We start from the raw sequence: 14,387 nt of genomic DNA, 5'->3' as shown, positions 1-14,387 counted from the left end.
AACAATATCACGTTGGCATTAACCTTCCTTCTCGGTCCGTCCCTTCATCTCACTCGGCATTGACCACAGTGGTAGGTACTTCTTATCCTTTGTCTGATGTACTCACATATGATCGCTTATCTGCTCGCCATCGTGCTTTCACCACTTCCATTTCAGCTGCCATAGAACCCAGTTCATTCTCACAGGCCGTACGCGACCCCCAATGGCGTTTAGCCATGGAAGAAGAACTGGCAGCCCTTGCTGCAAATAGGACATGGTCTCTTCAACCATTGCCCCCTGGAAAGCAGCCGGTTGGATGTAAGTGGGTCTACAAAATCAAATTTCGTTCCGATGGATCAGTTGAGCGGTATAAAGCACGCTTGGTTGCCAAAGGTTATAGCCAAATTGAAGGCTTAGACTATCGTGAGACTTTTGCTCCGGTTGCAAAACTGACTACAGTCCGCCTACTTCTTGCCGTTGCCTCAGTCCAACAATGGCACCTTCACCAACTTGATGTTCACAATGCCTTCCTTCATGGTGACCTTGAAGAAGATGTCTACATGTCCTTGCCCCCTGGTTTCAGACGAAAGGGGGAAACACGAGTTTGTAAACTTCATAAATCTTTGTATGGGCTTAAGCAAGCCTCTCGTCAATGGTTTATCAAACTCTCTTGTGCTCTTAGCAAAGCTGGTTATCAACAATCCAAGGCAGACTATTCATTGTTCGTCCGAAACCATGATGGTAAATTCACTGCTCTCCTTGTATATGTTGACGATATTATCCTGGCAGGAAATAACATACAAGCAATTGAGGATATCAAGTCTTTCCTTACGAAGCAATTCAAGTTGAAAGACCTTGGCCAACTAAAATATTTTTTGGGCATCGAAATTGCTCGCTCTAGTAAGGGGATCGCTCTCTCACAGCGAAAATATGCCCTTGAAATACTTGAGGATGCAGGTTACCTTGGTGCAAAAGTAGCCACCTCTCCTATGGAGCAAAACTTATCACTCAGAAAGGACGAAGGACAATGCATCACTGATCCTTCTTCTTATCGACGGCTTATTGGGAGACTAATCTACCTGACAATCACGCGCCCTGATTTGGTCTATGCTGTCCACATTCTTAGTCAATTTATGGAGAAGCCTCGAACTCCACACTTGGAGGCAGCCCACCGAGTCTTACGATACATTAAGCATACACCAGGGCAAGGTATTTTTCTCTCTGCAAGAAGTCCAATCCAACTGAATGCCTTTTGTGATGCAGATTGGGCCAGATGTCGTGACACACGACGTTCTACCACCGGATATTGTGTATTCCTTGGAGAATCCTTAATCTCCTGGAAAAGCAAGAAACAAAACACTGTGTCACGTTCTAGTGCGGAGGCGGAGTATCGCTCAATGGCAGCATCTTGTTGTGAAGTCACTTGGCTGAAATATGTTTTACAAGACTTGGGCATCAAACATAAACATCCAGTCAAGTTGTATTGCGATAATCAAGCAGCACTTCACATCGCTTCGAATCCGGTCTTTCACGAAAGAACCAAACACATAGAAATTGACTGCCACCTTGTACGAGAAAGGATTCAAAGTGGTATGATCAGGACGTCTCATATTTCAACCATGAAGCAACCAGCTGACATCTTCACAAAGCCACTGAGCTTACATCAGTTTACGACTTTGCTCCACAAGTTAGGAATAATCAACATCCATTCCAACTTGAGGGGGAATGTTAAAGAGCAAACCTGTCAGAAGAATATTGCACATGGTTTCAACACATGCCTTGACAGCTAAACTGCCCACGTGGGCTGTGCATCTGTGTTTGTGCTTTATGGGCAGTTTCTGCACTATGGGCAGCGAGGACTCCACCTTCATTTATATTTAGTTTAATGCATGCGTGTACGTATCCAATGTATAAAGCAATGCTGCCATTGCAGCAGTATGAATATATAGAAATATCAAACTTAACACAAGCTCATCACAAAGTGATTATGAAAGTTCTTTAATTGGTTTAACACACCAGCTAACAAATAATTAAAAAGAAACAAAGCAAATGATAAAATGAAGTTGATCGGGATGGAATGAAATCTACTCCGGATTTCTTTCTCCGGAGCCCACAAATCAAAAGATCTGTATCATTCAAGAAGAGAGAGATCCAAGTCGTTCAAGTTTTCGGATTTTTATAAGGTAGATCTGTATGATAGGCTAATAGGAACCCTAATATTAAAATTAAGTAGGTTGAATTGCTCGACATGCGAACTCCAAACACAAAAATCTAGAGTGAATCTCAATCAAATGAGATGATGTGATCAGATTCCACCATAAGGATATTTGTACAGTTATAGTCGTCATTGAACTGATAAAAAAAATATATGCAGCAGCTGAGAGAAGAACATGAAATGATTAAGAAAACAGAGATCAGATAGAATCACTGTCTCTGAACTGTATATAGGAATATAGAACAGTTAGTGTACGGTGAATTTTGAATTTAACGTGGGCACACAAACCACTTTATTCACTTACCTGACAAATGAACTTTTGGGCCCCATAGATTTTGAGTGTCTTCCTCACGCCATCGAACCATCAAGGTTATCAAGATCGAGCATCATCCAGTCAGTCATGGCATGCATGTCACAAATATATGTTAGACTGATGAGAGCTAGCTCAATCAAATGTCCCTAGCTCGTTCTAATTCACAACAGCGCGCCAAGTGTCATTTGATACGAGTTGGGTTATAAAAATAGAAAAATGCTAGGGAGATTATGTTTTAAGACTATACTTTATAGTCCATATAAGGACCTTTAATAGTTGAATTCTTTTTCTAATGATTTAAATAAAAAATCCAACCATCAACCGTCATATCATATGATTCGCAAAATATGATTCAAGTAGATGGTCTCTCTAGCACAATCCATAAAAATTATAGTCAATATAATATACACACGTACATTATGTTGTAATTGATCATTATGCATTGTTGGCAAGGGTTAGTGGTTGTCTAACTATTGAGTTTGTGAATCTCATGTTAAAGAACTACGATATACATTGTGCTTGTAAGGAGTATGACTTCTTTTTCTATCATCAAATGAGTTTATGGCGGAACCACAACTCCCTTTATGGCATCAAAGTAGGATGTTTGTGTTGAGCCCAACCAACAGTGTGCCAAGCTTAAAGGATGTCATATGTGACAAGTGTGTTAAAGTGTGAATCATCTGCATCAAGATATTAAAAGACGCTTAAGTGTTGCTATGTGCGACAGAGCGTGTTAAGAGTGTGAAATCTACATCGAAGAGTAAGGGACATTGCATATTTTTCTTAAGTTTCTAGGGGTATATAGTATATAGTGAGACTATGTTTGTGTTTTCACGTTTATGATGTCTACACATACAAAAAAGGATGTAAGTGTAAGCTCGATATATCGAACAACTGATATCACACACTTTCAAATTAATAGTTGACTATGGAGTTGATTATGAACTCGATCGAAGCCTAAGAAAACAACGGACATACATACTATAATGTGGCACGTGACTAGGGGGTGGGAGGGGAGAATATATCCTTTGCTTGTAGAAGGAGGGCGAATGGGACCCACACGTTTGGGCCCCTAAGTGGAGTGCTCTTTCGGGATCCTTCTTTATCGAGGACCCAAATATTCTGAGTCTCTCATCTTCTTTCATGTAACATAAACTGGCGATCGTTCACGACTACAGCGTGATATCTGACGTGTGAGACTACCACATCAACGGTCCCAGCTGTCTAATCCCAAAACCCATGACGCATCAGGGCCGTTGGTTGTAAGTTGGGGTTTCAGTCAAGGTGAGGTAAGGTGTAGGGCCAATGTTGGGCTGCGTGCAGACATAGGGCCCCATTGCTGTTGCCACCGACGGAGTTTACATATCCTTGCCGAGTGAAAGAGAGTGTAGGGTTAGCAAGCTTAGCAGCTTGCTCAAACACACACAGTGGATCGCCTTATATAGTTCCCACACCAACCCCTCCCACACAATAAGAACCCTCCTCGCTCTTCAATTAGCTACTTCTATCCTTCTCTATCTGTAGCCCTTTCTCCTTCATTAACATACTTGTTCTCCCTCTCTCTCTCTCTTAGTGGAACTGACAGACAGCTAATGAAATGAAGTGTGTATGAAGGAAAAGCTTTGGTTAAAATTGTTGCCTCTCTCTCTCTCTCTCTCTCTCTCTCTCTCTCTCTCTCTGTGATCTGAGTTTGGTTAGTTTTGTTTGATGGGTCACAACTCTCTGCAAGTTTGCATGGATTCATCTGACTGGCTACAAGTACGTTGTCGTGCTTCTTCATCATCACCATTGTGTTCATTTCTGTTTTGTTTTTGTTTTTGATTTCATAGTAGACATTTAATTTAGTTTAATTTATATTATGTGACCACTAGCTCCATCCTCAGTTCATCATGAGTTCGCATCTGAAAATGTAATATATTGAAAGCGCAGGGGAATAACTAATATACATTTTTCCTAGGATTTAGAAGACCAAAGTATCTTATAGACAGCGCGCTTTGTACTGCTGAAAATGCTATTATTTTAGCTAGTTTAGCCTAGGATAGGGTTATAAATAAGAGTAGATAGAGATTCGGAGTTCAAAAGCCGTCATTAGTAATGTAAAGTTTCCTATCATTTGATGAAAGTAGAGTAGCTTCAAATTTCCCATTTCCTTTTTTCCCCTCGAGTTTCCAATCAGTAGTAGTACTTTTTATCTAGCTTTATATTGGATTGATTGATATGCAGTGGAAGGGAAAAGAATGTGTGTCGCCCTAAAATTATAAAGTGGTGGGGTAAAAGTATTATTTTCTGACGCAATCTCCAAATTCCTTTCCATGTCTGCAGGGAGCGATTCACGAGGACTCTCCGATGGACTCATCCTCACCGTTATCCGGCGACATGTTAACGTGCTCGAGGCCTTTGATCGAGCGGAGGCTGAGGCCCCAGCACGACCAAGCCCTCAAGTGCCCTAGGTGCGAGTCCACCCACACCAAATTTTGCTACTACAACAACTACAGCCTCTCCCAACCTAGGTACTTTTGCAAGACCTGCAGAAGGTACTGGACCAAAGGTGGAACCCTCAGAAACATCCCCGTGGGCGGCGGGTGTAGAAAGAACAAGAAAGTTTCTTCCAAGAAACCCAATGATCAGAACCCTTCATCGCTGATGAACCAACACTACCACGCCGGATCCTCCTCCTCGTCGATATCTCACACCCCAACTGATCTCCACCTTTCATTTCCTGATCAGATGCAGTATTCACACCTCAATAACTTGATGCTTGGGAGTACTATGAACCCTAGTAGCTTCATGGACAACAGTAACCCTAGGCCTATTGATTTCATGGAGAGCAAGTTGGAGGCTATCGTGGGGAATGCCAGGAACTATGATTTCATGGGGAATGGTTCTGATTTGGGTATGATGGGTGGGTTTGGAAATAATATGGGTGGTGTTAGTCATGGATTGGATCATCAGTCAAGCTTTCATCACCATGGCATGTGCTCATCTCCATTTGGAATGTCATCACTTGATGGGCAGACTGGTAATTTCATGGACAGTTGCCAGAGGCTAATGTTGCCATATGATCAAGCAAATCATGAGGATCATCATCAGATTAATGCAATGGATGTGAAGCCAAACACAAAGCTCTTGTCACTTGAGTGGCAAGACCAAGGCTGCTCTGACCATGGAAAGGAGTCGTTTGGGTACCTCAATGGTCTAGGATCATGGACCAATGTGATGAACAATTATGGTCCCTCCACAACCAACCCTTTAGTCTAATTAAACTAATTAGGTGTGATTAGTGACTTCAGTTAATTTTAATCATCTGCATTTAGATCAGTAGGTTATTCAACTACTACCACTACTATTGCATGCACTGCCAGTTCTCTAAGTATGTGCATGTATGTGATGGGTCGACATCACATACATGCATATAGGTGCCAAATGCCCATGTTGTCGATTCTTAGATATTGTATGTCTTTTGCAAGGAAAACGGTTTAAATTCTTTCTGTTTTTTTGGGGGGATGGGGGTGTTATGTATGAAGGACGTGGAATTGCTTTCATCTTTATTGACTCAACAAGGTGTGTGTGAATGGGAGCAAGGAGAGTCCAAAAATGAGTACCGCCTTTGGCTGCAAGATATGATTGGTTTTGTTGTATTATTATTTTTCTTTTTGTTTCTTTCTTTTTGGTCTTTTAGTCTTTCTTCCAATTTGTTGTACTCATTGGCTGCAGGTGCAAAAGAATTCAAAGGTTTAGGATTTTGTTGTAATACCGAGGAAGATATAGTGGTGGCTCTTTTTGGTCTATAAGATTTAATTAAATGTATTATGTGTTATTTAGTACTTAATCAGTATTCTTAATTATATCTTTTTAATGTGCCGTTTGTCTGCATGGTCGTTGGAGATCGGAGTGTGATTAAGTTATAATCATAAAGTGTTGTAAACTGCCTTTCTGGTTGGGAATGGTTGAGAAATAAAATGAGAGCAAACCAGAGTTTTCAGTGATAGCAAAATGTACTATATATGACTTGTTTGAAAGTGCTTTTAAAATGATTGAAAGTGCTTTTGGTAAGTGTTTTTAAGTTCCAAAAACACTTCAAGTGCTTTTTCGGGATTCACTTGTATTTTTATTAAGGAATGGTTCAAAAAACACTCTCATAAAAAACGCTGTCAATCATTTTAAAAGCAATTCCAAGTAAACTCATAATCTTTGAGTTTTTGAGTTATTCCGTGCCATGCAACTCCATTAATTGTAAGGAAAACTAATGAACATGGCTTGAAAACTTTGAGTTTTAACGATAAGGACAAAATAAACGGAAAGTGAATAGCACCAGGATTGATTTTTTTAGTGTAAAAATATGGTTTTTTGTTAAAGTAAACAGTACCGGGAGCTTTTCATTAAAGTTCCCTTAATTGTAACCCATTGTTGGTGGTAGAAAATAGGAGAAAGATTACAGAGAACGGATTTACCATCACGTGGCTTCGTTCTTTGTTCAACAATGCATTGCTATGTATAATTTTTTCTCTACATGACAATGTATTATTCAATCGGAATACCATGTGATTGTGAACCCGTTTTATGTAAGGGTAAGATTTTCTTAATTGGGTTGGGACATATTATTGGGCCTAGAGTAGACTACTGTGTCCACCAGCCCCGAAACTTTGGGCAAATTAGGCAAAGAGATCATTTTAGTTGGGTCAATAGTAACCGACCCGGACCATATATACGTTCCACAGTCCAGAGTCATCTCCGACGTCTGTTTGCTCTCTCGGCCTCAATTGGCCCTCCTGGAGTTGGCGGCTGTTTTGGCGCGCGCTTATAAAATTACGGTGAGTTTCTTCCTTGTGGGTTCTCTTAAATCTTTCATACGAATTCAGATGGTTTTGTTTGCTTCCATGGAGGTTTTTGAGTTTTGTGAGAAACCCAGAACCACGTTTACGATCTTGTAGTCAAAAGGGAATCGAAAGGATTATCCTGAGATTTTTAAGCTAATGGGATTGTTTAATATTGTGTCGGTTTGGAAAATTTAATAGCTTTTGAGTATTATTTTCTGGGAAATTGTCTGTTTTCTACGAGCCATTGTCCTTGCACGCCACATGTTTGTGGAAATGCCCCTTTAAATTCCTCTGTTAATTTTACTCTGTTCTTATTGGTATTTTGTTGTTGTTGTTGTTGTTGTTGTCACATTTGACATATAGAACGAGTCTAAAGTTGTAGACTTAATCAATCTGTAAGGCTGATGTTGCATTCGTAAAACGTACAGTTAAAAGGAGTGTTCTTCCCTTTGCTAATTGAAGTTTCTTCTCTTTTTTCCCCTCCAGACAAGCGAGTTCTCGACATTTTCCATTCGGTCAGATTGTTCTATATAAACCCAACGGTGCAACTTGGTTAGTGCAGATAACAGCCTTATCGGCTATCTTTCATTCTATGAGGCAATCTTTCCACTGATCCAAAAAGAACCATGAGGCTCATTGCGCTTGCTAGATCTTTTCGTGCGCGTCCTACACTCCCTGAAACAACTGGTCCTTTGCAGTTTCGTTGCTTTCAACCTGATTTTGTGCCCCGGGATCCCAGTGCCAAGCCAAAGAAGTACAAATATCCTGCATTCTATGATCCGTATGGCCCGAGACCTCCACCTTCAGATAAAATCGTTCAGCTTGCTGAGCGAATCGCAGCACTGGCCCCTGAAGAACGCCGCCAACTTGGTCCTACTCTTGCTGAAAGGCTAAGGCATCCGAAGCTGCAGCCCATATCAACAGAAGGCATGGACTTGGGTTCACAGGGAGGGGCAGCTGCTGGGTCAAAGGCTGAGGAAAAGAAGGTGGAGAAGACGGCTTTTGATGTGAAATTGGAGAAGTTCGATGCTGCTGCAAAAATCAAGGTGATCAAGGAAGTCAGGACTTTTACCAGTCTGGGATTGAAGGAGGCTAAAGATCTCGTCGAGAAGGTACCTTGTGTGCTTAAACAAGGGGTTACCAAAGAGGAAGCAAATGACATAATTGAGAAAATAAAGGCTGCTGGAGGAGTTGCTGTTATGGAGTAGCATTCGAAGTTCTTTTACTTTGTTGGTTACATTGTGTTCCTGAAACGATTTGCATCGTTGTTTCTGTTCAATCGGGTTTCTTCATCTCCGGAAAGTTTTTGCAGTTTTCGAGTATGAGTTTTGTGTTGTGAATGGATTACAGGCATTAGCCATCTTACAAAATTGATATGAAGCATTAATTTTGGGACTGTTCTGCAAAAGCTTGGTTTGAAATAAATTTTCCAGCGGTCTTGAAGATTGAAACACTGCTTGACCAATTTGCCGTCTGGCGTGGGAGGCAGTCCATTGCCACCACCATGGAAAACCAAAACTCCGACCAGGCTGAAAACTGAACGATAACGGTTTAAACAGAAAAACCTAATGGTCCAATCTGTTTCGTTGAAAACCGCAAACAAACCAGTCTAGACAGGAAAACCTAATGGTCCAACATGTGCGAGATAACCTCGTCATTGTTCAAATTCAGCTTCATTCACCTTGGCAATAGGTCATTTGCCTATTGCGAGAGAGAGAGAGAGAGAGAGAGAGAGAGAGAGAGAGAGAGAGAGAGAGAGAGAGATCAACAGCAACAACAACAACAACAAAACCTTTTCCTACTAAGTAGGGTCAGGAGAGAGAGAGAGAGAGATGATATAACGAAAAACGAAATTACTAGAGAGAGAGAGGTTCGAAAGCAATAGGTCATTTGCCTGTTCCTTACATGCGATAAATTACATAGGTCTCCAATTGTAACATTATATCACCTACAAAGGGAGTCCCCGAAGGAGTTGCTACATTTACAGACAACCCATATAGGACTTCCATAACCTTCGTTTCCAATTAAGAAGAGGAGGAAGAACCGGTCATGGAGCTCACCTTCTCCAGGAGGGCTTTGATTTCACACTCCAGTTTTGCTCGCATCTCCGGAGAAAGATTGTCACCCGACTTCTCCAACATCGATGTCATCATCTGAAGATTCTGCCTTATGAAGTCAAGGCAAGGGGCCTTTTCAGGCAAACTTGGAGAGGCTAGACCTGTTGGAAAAGACCAACCTGGTTCTAAAACCCTGGACACAGATGGAAGATGGAAGAGCTTGTAACTAACGAGGTTTCCACAGAAGGGGTTGTCCTTCTCTAGACTCCGAAGTGCTTCTCCAGCATCAGCATTTTCCATGAATACAACCTGGGCACTGCCAGGATCTTTCAACAACTGTGTCTCCGATTCCTTCAAAGGTCCGAACCGACAAAATGTTGAAATTAAATCATCTTTTGAAGGCATTGATACTCCTGGGGAAAAGTTTAACATAAGAGCAGTTGCCAGAGCCTTATCATTAATCTGAGCTTTACCATTATTCGCATCCAGTTTCCACTGCATAGCAGTAGCTTCTCCTTTTCTCCTCCTCCTCCTCTTCCGCTCTGGTTTAATTGGAGGCGTAAGGCCATTAGGCTCTTGACATGCCTTTCCAAATAAGTTGCATTCAGCACTGCTTCCATTCAAATCTGGAATACCATCAGCCGGAGGCTTTGGTTGTGCTTTCTCCTTTCTCTTTCTCCTTCTCTGTGCAGGCCTAGTTTCAGCTGAGAGTAAGCCCGTAATCTGTTTGGGGTCCAGGCGAGATAAAGCTTGAGGAGAAACACGCAGATCTACAACCAACGAACCAGGTTTCACATTGTTAACATTCACATCTACAAAGCCAGGGATATTAGACGTCAAATGCTCTGAAGCCATTTCATTCCCTAACCTATTTTCTAACACAACTTTACCTTCAGAAGCAGCAGTGCCAATAGCCTGTTGATCATCAACAAGAAGGCTAGGTAGAAGATTGTTCCCATTTAAATCCGGTATTCCAGTAGTTTGTTTAATATGCAGACAAACAGGACTCGCTACATCATCGATCTTTCTATTCTTTTGCTTACCACACGGCATGAGAGGGTGTACATCCGACGACTCTTGCACAATAAAGCTATCAGGGGCGATGCCAATTTTCACATCTGACAGTCCAGAAAGGGATTTAGTCTTCAATCTACCCAAATTTGGTCGTCCCCTTTTCTTTGTAGCAGTTGAAATGCTTTGAACTAGATTTGGCATGCTGGCAGCATCTTTTCCGTCTGGACTCTTCAACTTAGACTTCCTCCTCCTTTTCTTTGGTTCAGATTTTGCCTCATTTTGACCGCTATATCCCAACAGGTAAGGTTTAGCATCTTCCTGACCAGCCATATTGTTACGATAGACTTCACAAATAGATTCATCATGAAATACTGAAATCCTGAATCTAGAAACAAACCAGGCAACTGAATCAAATGTCTTATTTTCGTTTGGATATAGGCAATTGACAGCTGTAGAGTATACTTCAGAAAGCAACTCAGCAGAAGATGCATTTATTAAGTTTGAGTCACCAGATATGTTACTTTCACCTGTAAGCCTTTCATACCACTTTCTCCAGAATTTCTCACCAGTAAATTTAAAATTAAAACGCGGCCCACTAGACTGGTTGGCATCAACATTTGCAGCCACTCCCTCATCATCCACTTCAGCAGGCAATCCTTTCTGTCCCAAGTTTATGTTTGGTTTAGACAAGTACCTGGTCTTCTTCCGTTCTCTTGATTCAATGCCTTTTGCAGTCATTCCCTCATTTCCAACATCACCATATTCAAAGTCAGAATCCCTCTTCACCTTTCTCCTCCTCGATTTTGAACCTGAGATGAAACCCTCATCAGCAATATTGTCTCCATCTAAAACCTTGTCTAACACTTCATTTCCTTCATTCTTCTGAGAGTTATTTAACGGTGTGCTTTTCAAGCACTCTTCATCTAGCTCACTATCTCCATATCCAACCTGAATGTTGACATTTCGTTTAGCCACTGACTTGCAATCACCATCTTCAGCATCATTTGTTTCCCGGAGTAGATGCATAGGCAGGTGGCTGTGCCCTATGGAGCGGTAGAAGGCTGATAATTGATTTCGTTTGACAGCAAAATCAAGCGTGCCACTCATGGAAACAACCAGTGCAAGATTTTTGAGATGCGCAAGAAACTCTGCAGAATTAAAATGATCAATTGAAAATTCACCAAGTTTGCCAGATTTGTGCTCAGGCATGGGAATTCCTTTGTTAGATTCTGCTTCACCAGTTGACTGACAATTTCCTTTCAAAACACACATACAAGTCATATTCAATTTTACAAGCTGACCAAACTCTTCAAGAGCCTTCTCAACAGCTCCAAGGAATATCCTAGCCTTGCTTTGCCCCGACATCTGCTCAAAATACTCATGAAAAGGTTTTAGTTGGTATGTATGGCACCATGCTACATGACTCATCCCAAAATATCCAACTAGTAGACAGCCCCCTGGATCCCCACCGGCACCAAACTTTGATGCATAAACTGGATCATAAATTTTACCAGGCCACCATGTCTGGGTTTTGGTTTTAATCCATACAATATCGCCTGCAGAAAAATCATAGTCTTGATAATCAATATCCTTCTCCTGTCCATCATCTCCAAATTCGTCTACAGTTTCTGTACTTGCAAATCCAGGACAACTTGCCACCTGAAGATCATCTTCAATAAATCCTGGTGGAGGGCCACTAAAATCCACAAACAGCGATATACCATCATCGGAAACTTCTATCTTCTTGCTTGATGAGTCAATCCCATTCAATCTCAATGCTTTGCCTTCATTCATACCATCATCATCATCAGCTATCTTCTCAACTCCATCCTCTTCATTCTCAGTCCCACCCAAGTCCTCTAAGTTCCTGTTCCAATCTGACGGTGGCTTCAAAAAATCCATTCGAACGTCATTTCCCTTATCTGATGGCAACCGTTGGGAACCCATTTGAGTATCGTTTTCCACATCAACTCCACCCTCTTCATTCTCATTACCACCCAAGTCCTCAAAGTTCCCATTCCCATCTGACTGTGGCTCCGCAAAATCCATCTGAATGTCATTTCCCTTATCTGATGGCGACCTTTGGGAACCCATTTGAGCAGTGTTTTCCACATCAACTCCACCCGCTTCATTCTCATTACCACCCAAATTTCCGTTCCCATCCAACTGTAGCTCCACAAAATCCATCTGAACGTCAGCTCCCATATCTGATGGCAACCTTTGAGAGACCATCTGAGCCTCATTTTCCACACCAACCTTACCATTAAGCCAACAATCCTCCTCAACCCCGACACCATTCTTGCAACTACTAAACACACCAGAAATTGCATCCACACCCAACAATCCCAAATCCTCTCCGTTATTACCATCCAGAACTCCCTTCTCGGCTTCCACTGCTTGAGTCACCCCTTCCACATAGCCAAGTCCAACGTCATTACCAGTAACACCAACTCCTTCTCCACTACCTCCCAAAATTCCGGGAAAAGACTCCAACCCAGTACAGTTCTCACTCCACCCTAACAACCCAGATGTCCCTTCTAGGGTTTTACCACTAGGGTTTTGAGCTTCTAGGGTTTCTGGGGTCTTTGGCCTCTCCATTGTTATCAAATTCCCAACAAGTCCACTAATTTTTCCCAACATCAAACCTAATGAAGGAAAAAAAAACGAAAATAAACAAAAAAAAAAAGAACAAAGCTTTGTTATTATCACTAAAAAAATTCAGCACCCAAAAGAAAAATGCAAAACCTTAGGGCAGATTGAAAGAAAAAATCTAAATTTTAAACAAATTTCTTATCATAATTAGAAATGAAGAACAATAAACCAAAAGAAAGAAATTGCAGAAGAGGACCCGATGAAATTACCTCAAGAAAAATCCATGATTATTCCATGAGTGCTGAGCCTGTGTGATCCCAGAAGAACCCTAAGTTGGAAAAGATTGATGGGTCGGAGAGTGAGACGCTTGAGAGTTGGAAGTTTTGAGGAATCTGTGGGAAAAGGGCGAGAGGCGAAAGATGCGTTTCGAACTGAGTGAGTAGGTGAGAGGGAGTGAGGGAGTGAGGGAGTGAGTCGCTCTCCGCTTTGTTGAATCAAAATGTCCGTACTTAATGGTGGCTTTTTGTGGTCACCAGCTCCTCCAATGCACGTGAGAGCTCAAGCACTTTAGTCATATTTGATTCTCCTTTGGCATGATATCGTTTTTCAATCCAAGGGATTTGAGTCTAACTTTTTTTTTAATTCATACAGACTACTACGGTCTAATGCTATTCCTCTTCACTTATAAGTGAAATATCTTAGATTCAATTTTTAACAAAGGCGGTTTTAATTGTTTGTTAAAAAAAAATCATATGCATGAAAGTTTAATGGCTAATTATTATAATTGGTCAATCTTGTAGTTTGCTTAACTTTGATAAAAATACAATAGAATATTCTAAAGAATTCAGAGTATAATTTCCAATCCCAACTGGTCAAACGGAATATTGTTGAGTAGCTCGTAAATTTGATCAGAAAATGATAAGAGTATGATCGGAGTATCAACTTGCTAGCCAAAAATATTTTATAGCAATTTAAATTGAAAAAACATGCGGATCCCATAAAAGTAAAAGGGATGTGCTATCCACACATCATTTTTTACTTCTAATACACCCTTTGTTAATTTATGTCCGTTGATCTTTTTCAATTCATCTGATCCGATAGCCGAAAACCAAAAAGATATGAGAGAAGTAAAAAATGGTGTATGAATATCACACCCCAAAGTAGAATATGTTCGTAGATTGTAAACCAGAACCGAGTATTTTCATCTTTTTTTGGTCAAACGATAAACATGATTTTACTTTAATCAGAAAAAAGTTCAAGATAGCGACTGTTACAAAGCGTAGATAATAACTAGCTGGTTGCAATGTATGACCTTTGGCGACAATTTCAATTATTTTTTGGAAAATTAATGATAATAACTTGAAAATTTTAAGTTTTAACGATAATGACAAAATAAAAAG

The 14,387-nt window shown here is 40.9% G+C and overlaps 3 protein-coding genes across 4 annotated transcripts; 2 read left to right on the top strand and 1 right to left on the bottom strand.

Moving 5' to 3' along the window:
- Nucleotides 1-3,712: 3,712 nt before the first annotated feature.
- On the top strand, nucleotides 3,713-6,336 carry LOC103428288 (dof zinc finger protein DOF5.6-like). The gene is made up of 2 exons (XM_008366386.4): nucleotides 3,713-4,265; nucleotides 4,830-6,336. Exons 1-2 carry the CDS (start codon nucleotides 4,215-4,217, stop codon nucleotides 5,763-5,765), a joined length of 987 nt encoding a protein of 328 aa, XP_008364608.1. The 5' UTR covers nucleotides 3,713-4,214; the 3' UTR covers nucleotides 5,766-6,336.
- Nucleotides 6,337-7,176: 840 nt separating this feature from the next.
- Nucleotides 7,177-8,732, top strand: LOC103428289 (uncharacterized). Its single transcript, XM_008366387.4, has 2 exons — nucleotides 7,177-7,318; nucleotides 7,811-8,732. The coding sequence occupies exon 2, from the start codon at nucleotides 7,951-7,953 to the stop codon at nucleotides 8,530-8,532; it is 582 nt and encodes a 193-aa protein (XP_008364609.1). The 5' UTR covers nucleotides 7,177-7,318; nucleotides 7,811-7,950; the 3' UTR covers nucleotides 8,533-8,732.
- Nucleotides 8,733-9,162: 430 nt separating this feature from the next.
- On the bottom strand, nucleotides 9,163-13,556 carry LOC103420317 (serine/threonine-protein kinase ATM-like). Of its 2 annotated transcripts, XM_008358375.4 has the most exons (3): nucleotides 13,257-13,556; nucleotides 10,272-13,040; nucleotides 9,163-10,151 (listed from the first exon to the last, which is right to left on the bottom strand). In XM_008358375.4, the coding sequence occupies exons 2-3, from the start codon at nucleotides 13,033-13,035 to the stop codon at nucleotides 9,349-9,351; spliced, it is 3,567 nt and encodes a 1,188-aa protein (XP_008356597.1). In that variant the 5' UTR covers nucleotides 13,036-13,040; nucleotides 13,257-13,556; the 3' UTR covers nucleotides 9,163-9,348. The 2 variants fall into 2 exon arrangements, with proteins under 2 accessions (XP_008356597.1, XP_008356596.1); XM_008358374.4 differs by having other exon boundaries at nucleotides 9,163-13,040.
- Nucleotides 13,557-14,387: the final 831 nt, after the last annotated feature.

This window comes from Malus domestica, chromosome 06, assembly GCF_042453785.1.
Source record: "Malus domestica chromosome 06, GDT2T_hap1".
NCBI classification, from domain to species: Eukaryota; Viridiplantae; Streptophyta; class Magnoliopsida; order Rosales; family Rosaceae; genus Malus; species Malus domestica.
This window is presented reverse-complemented; position numbering and strand designations above follow the sequence as displayed.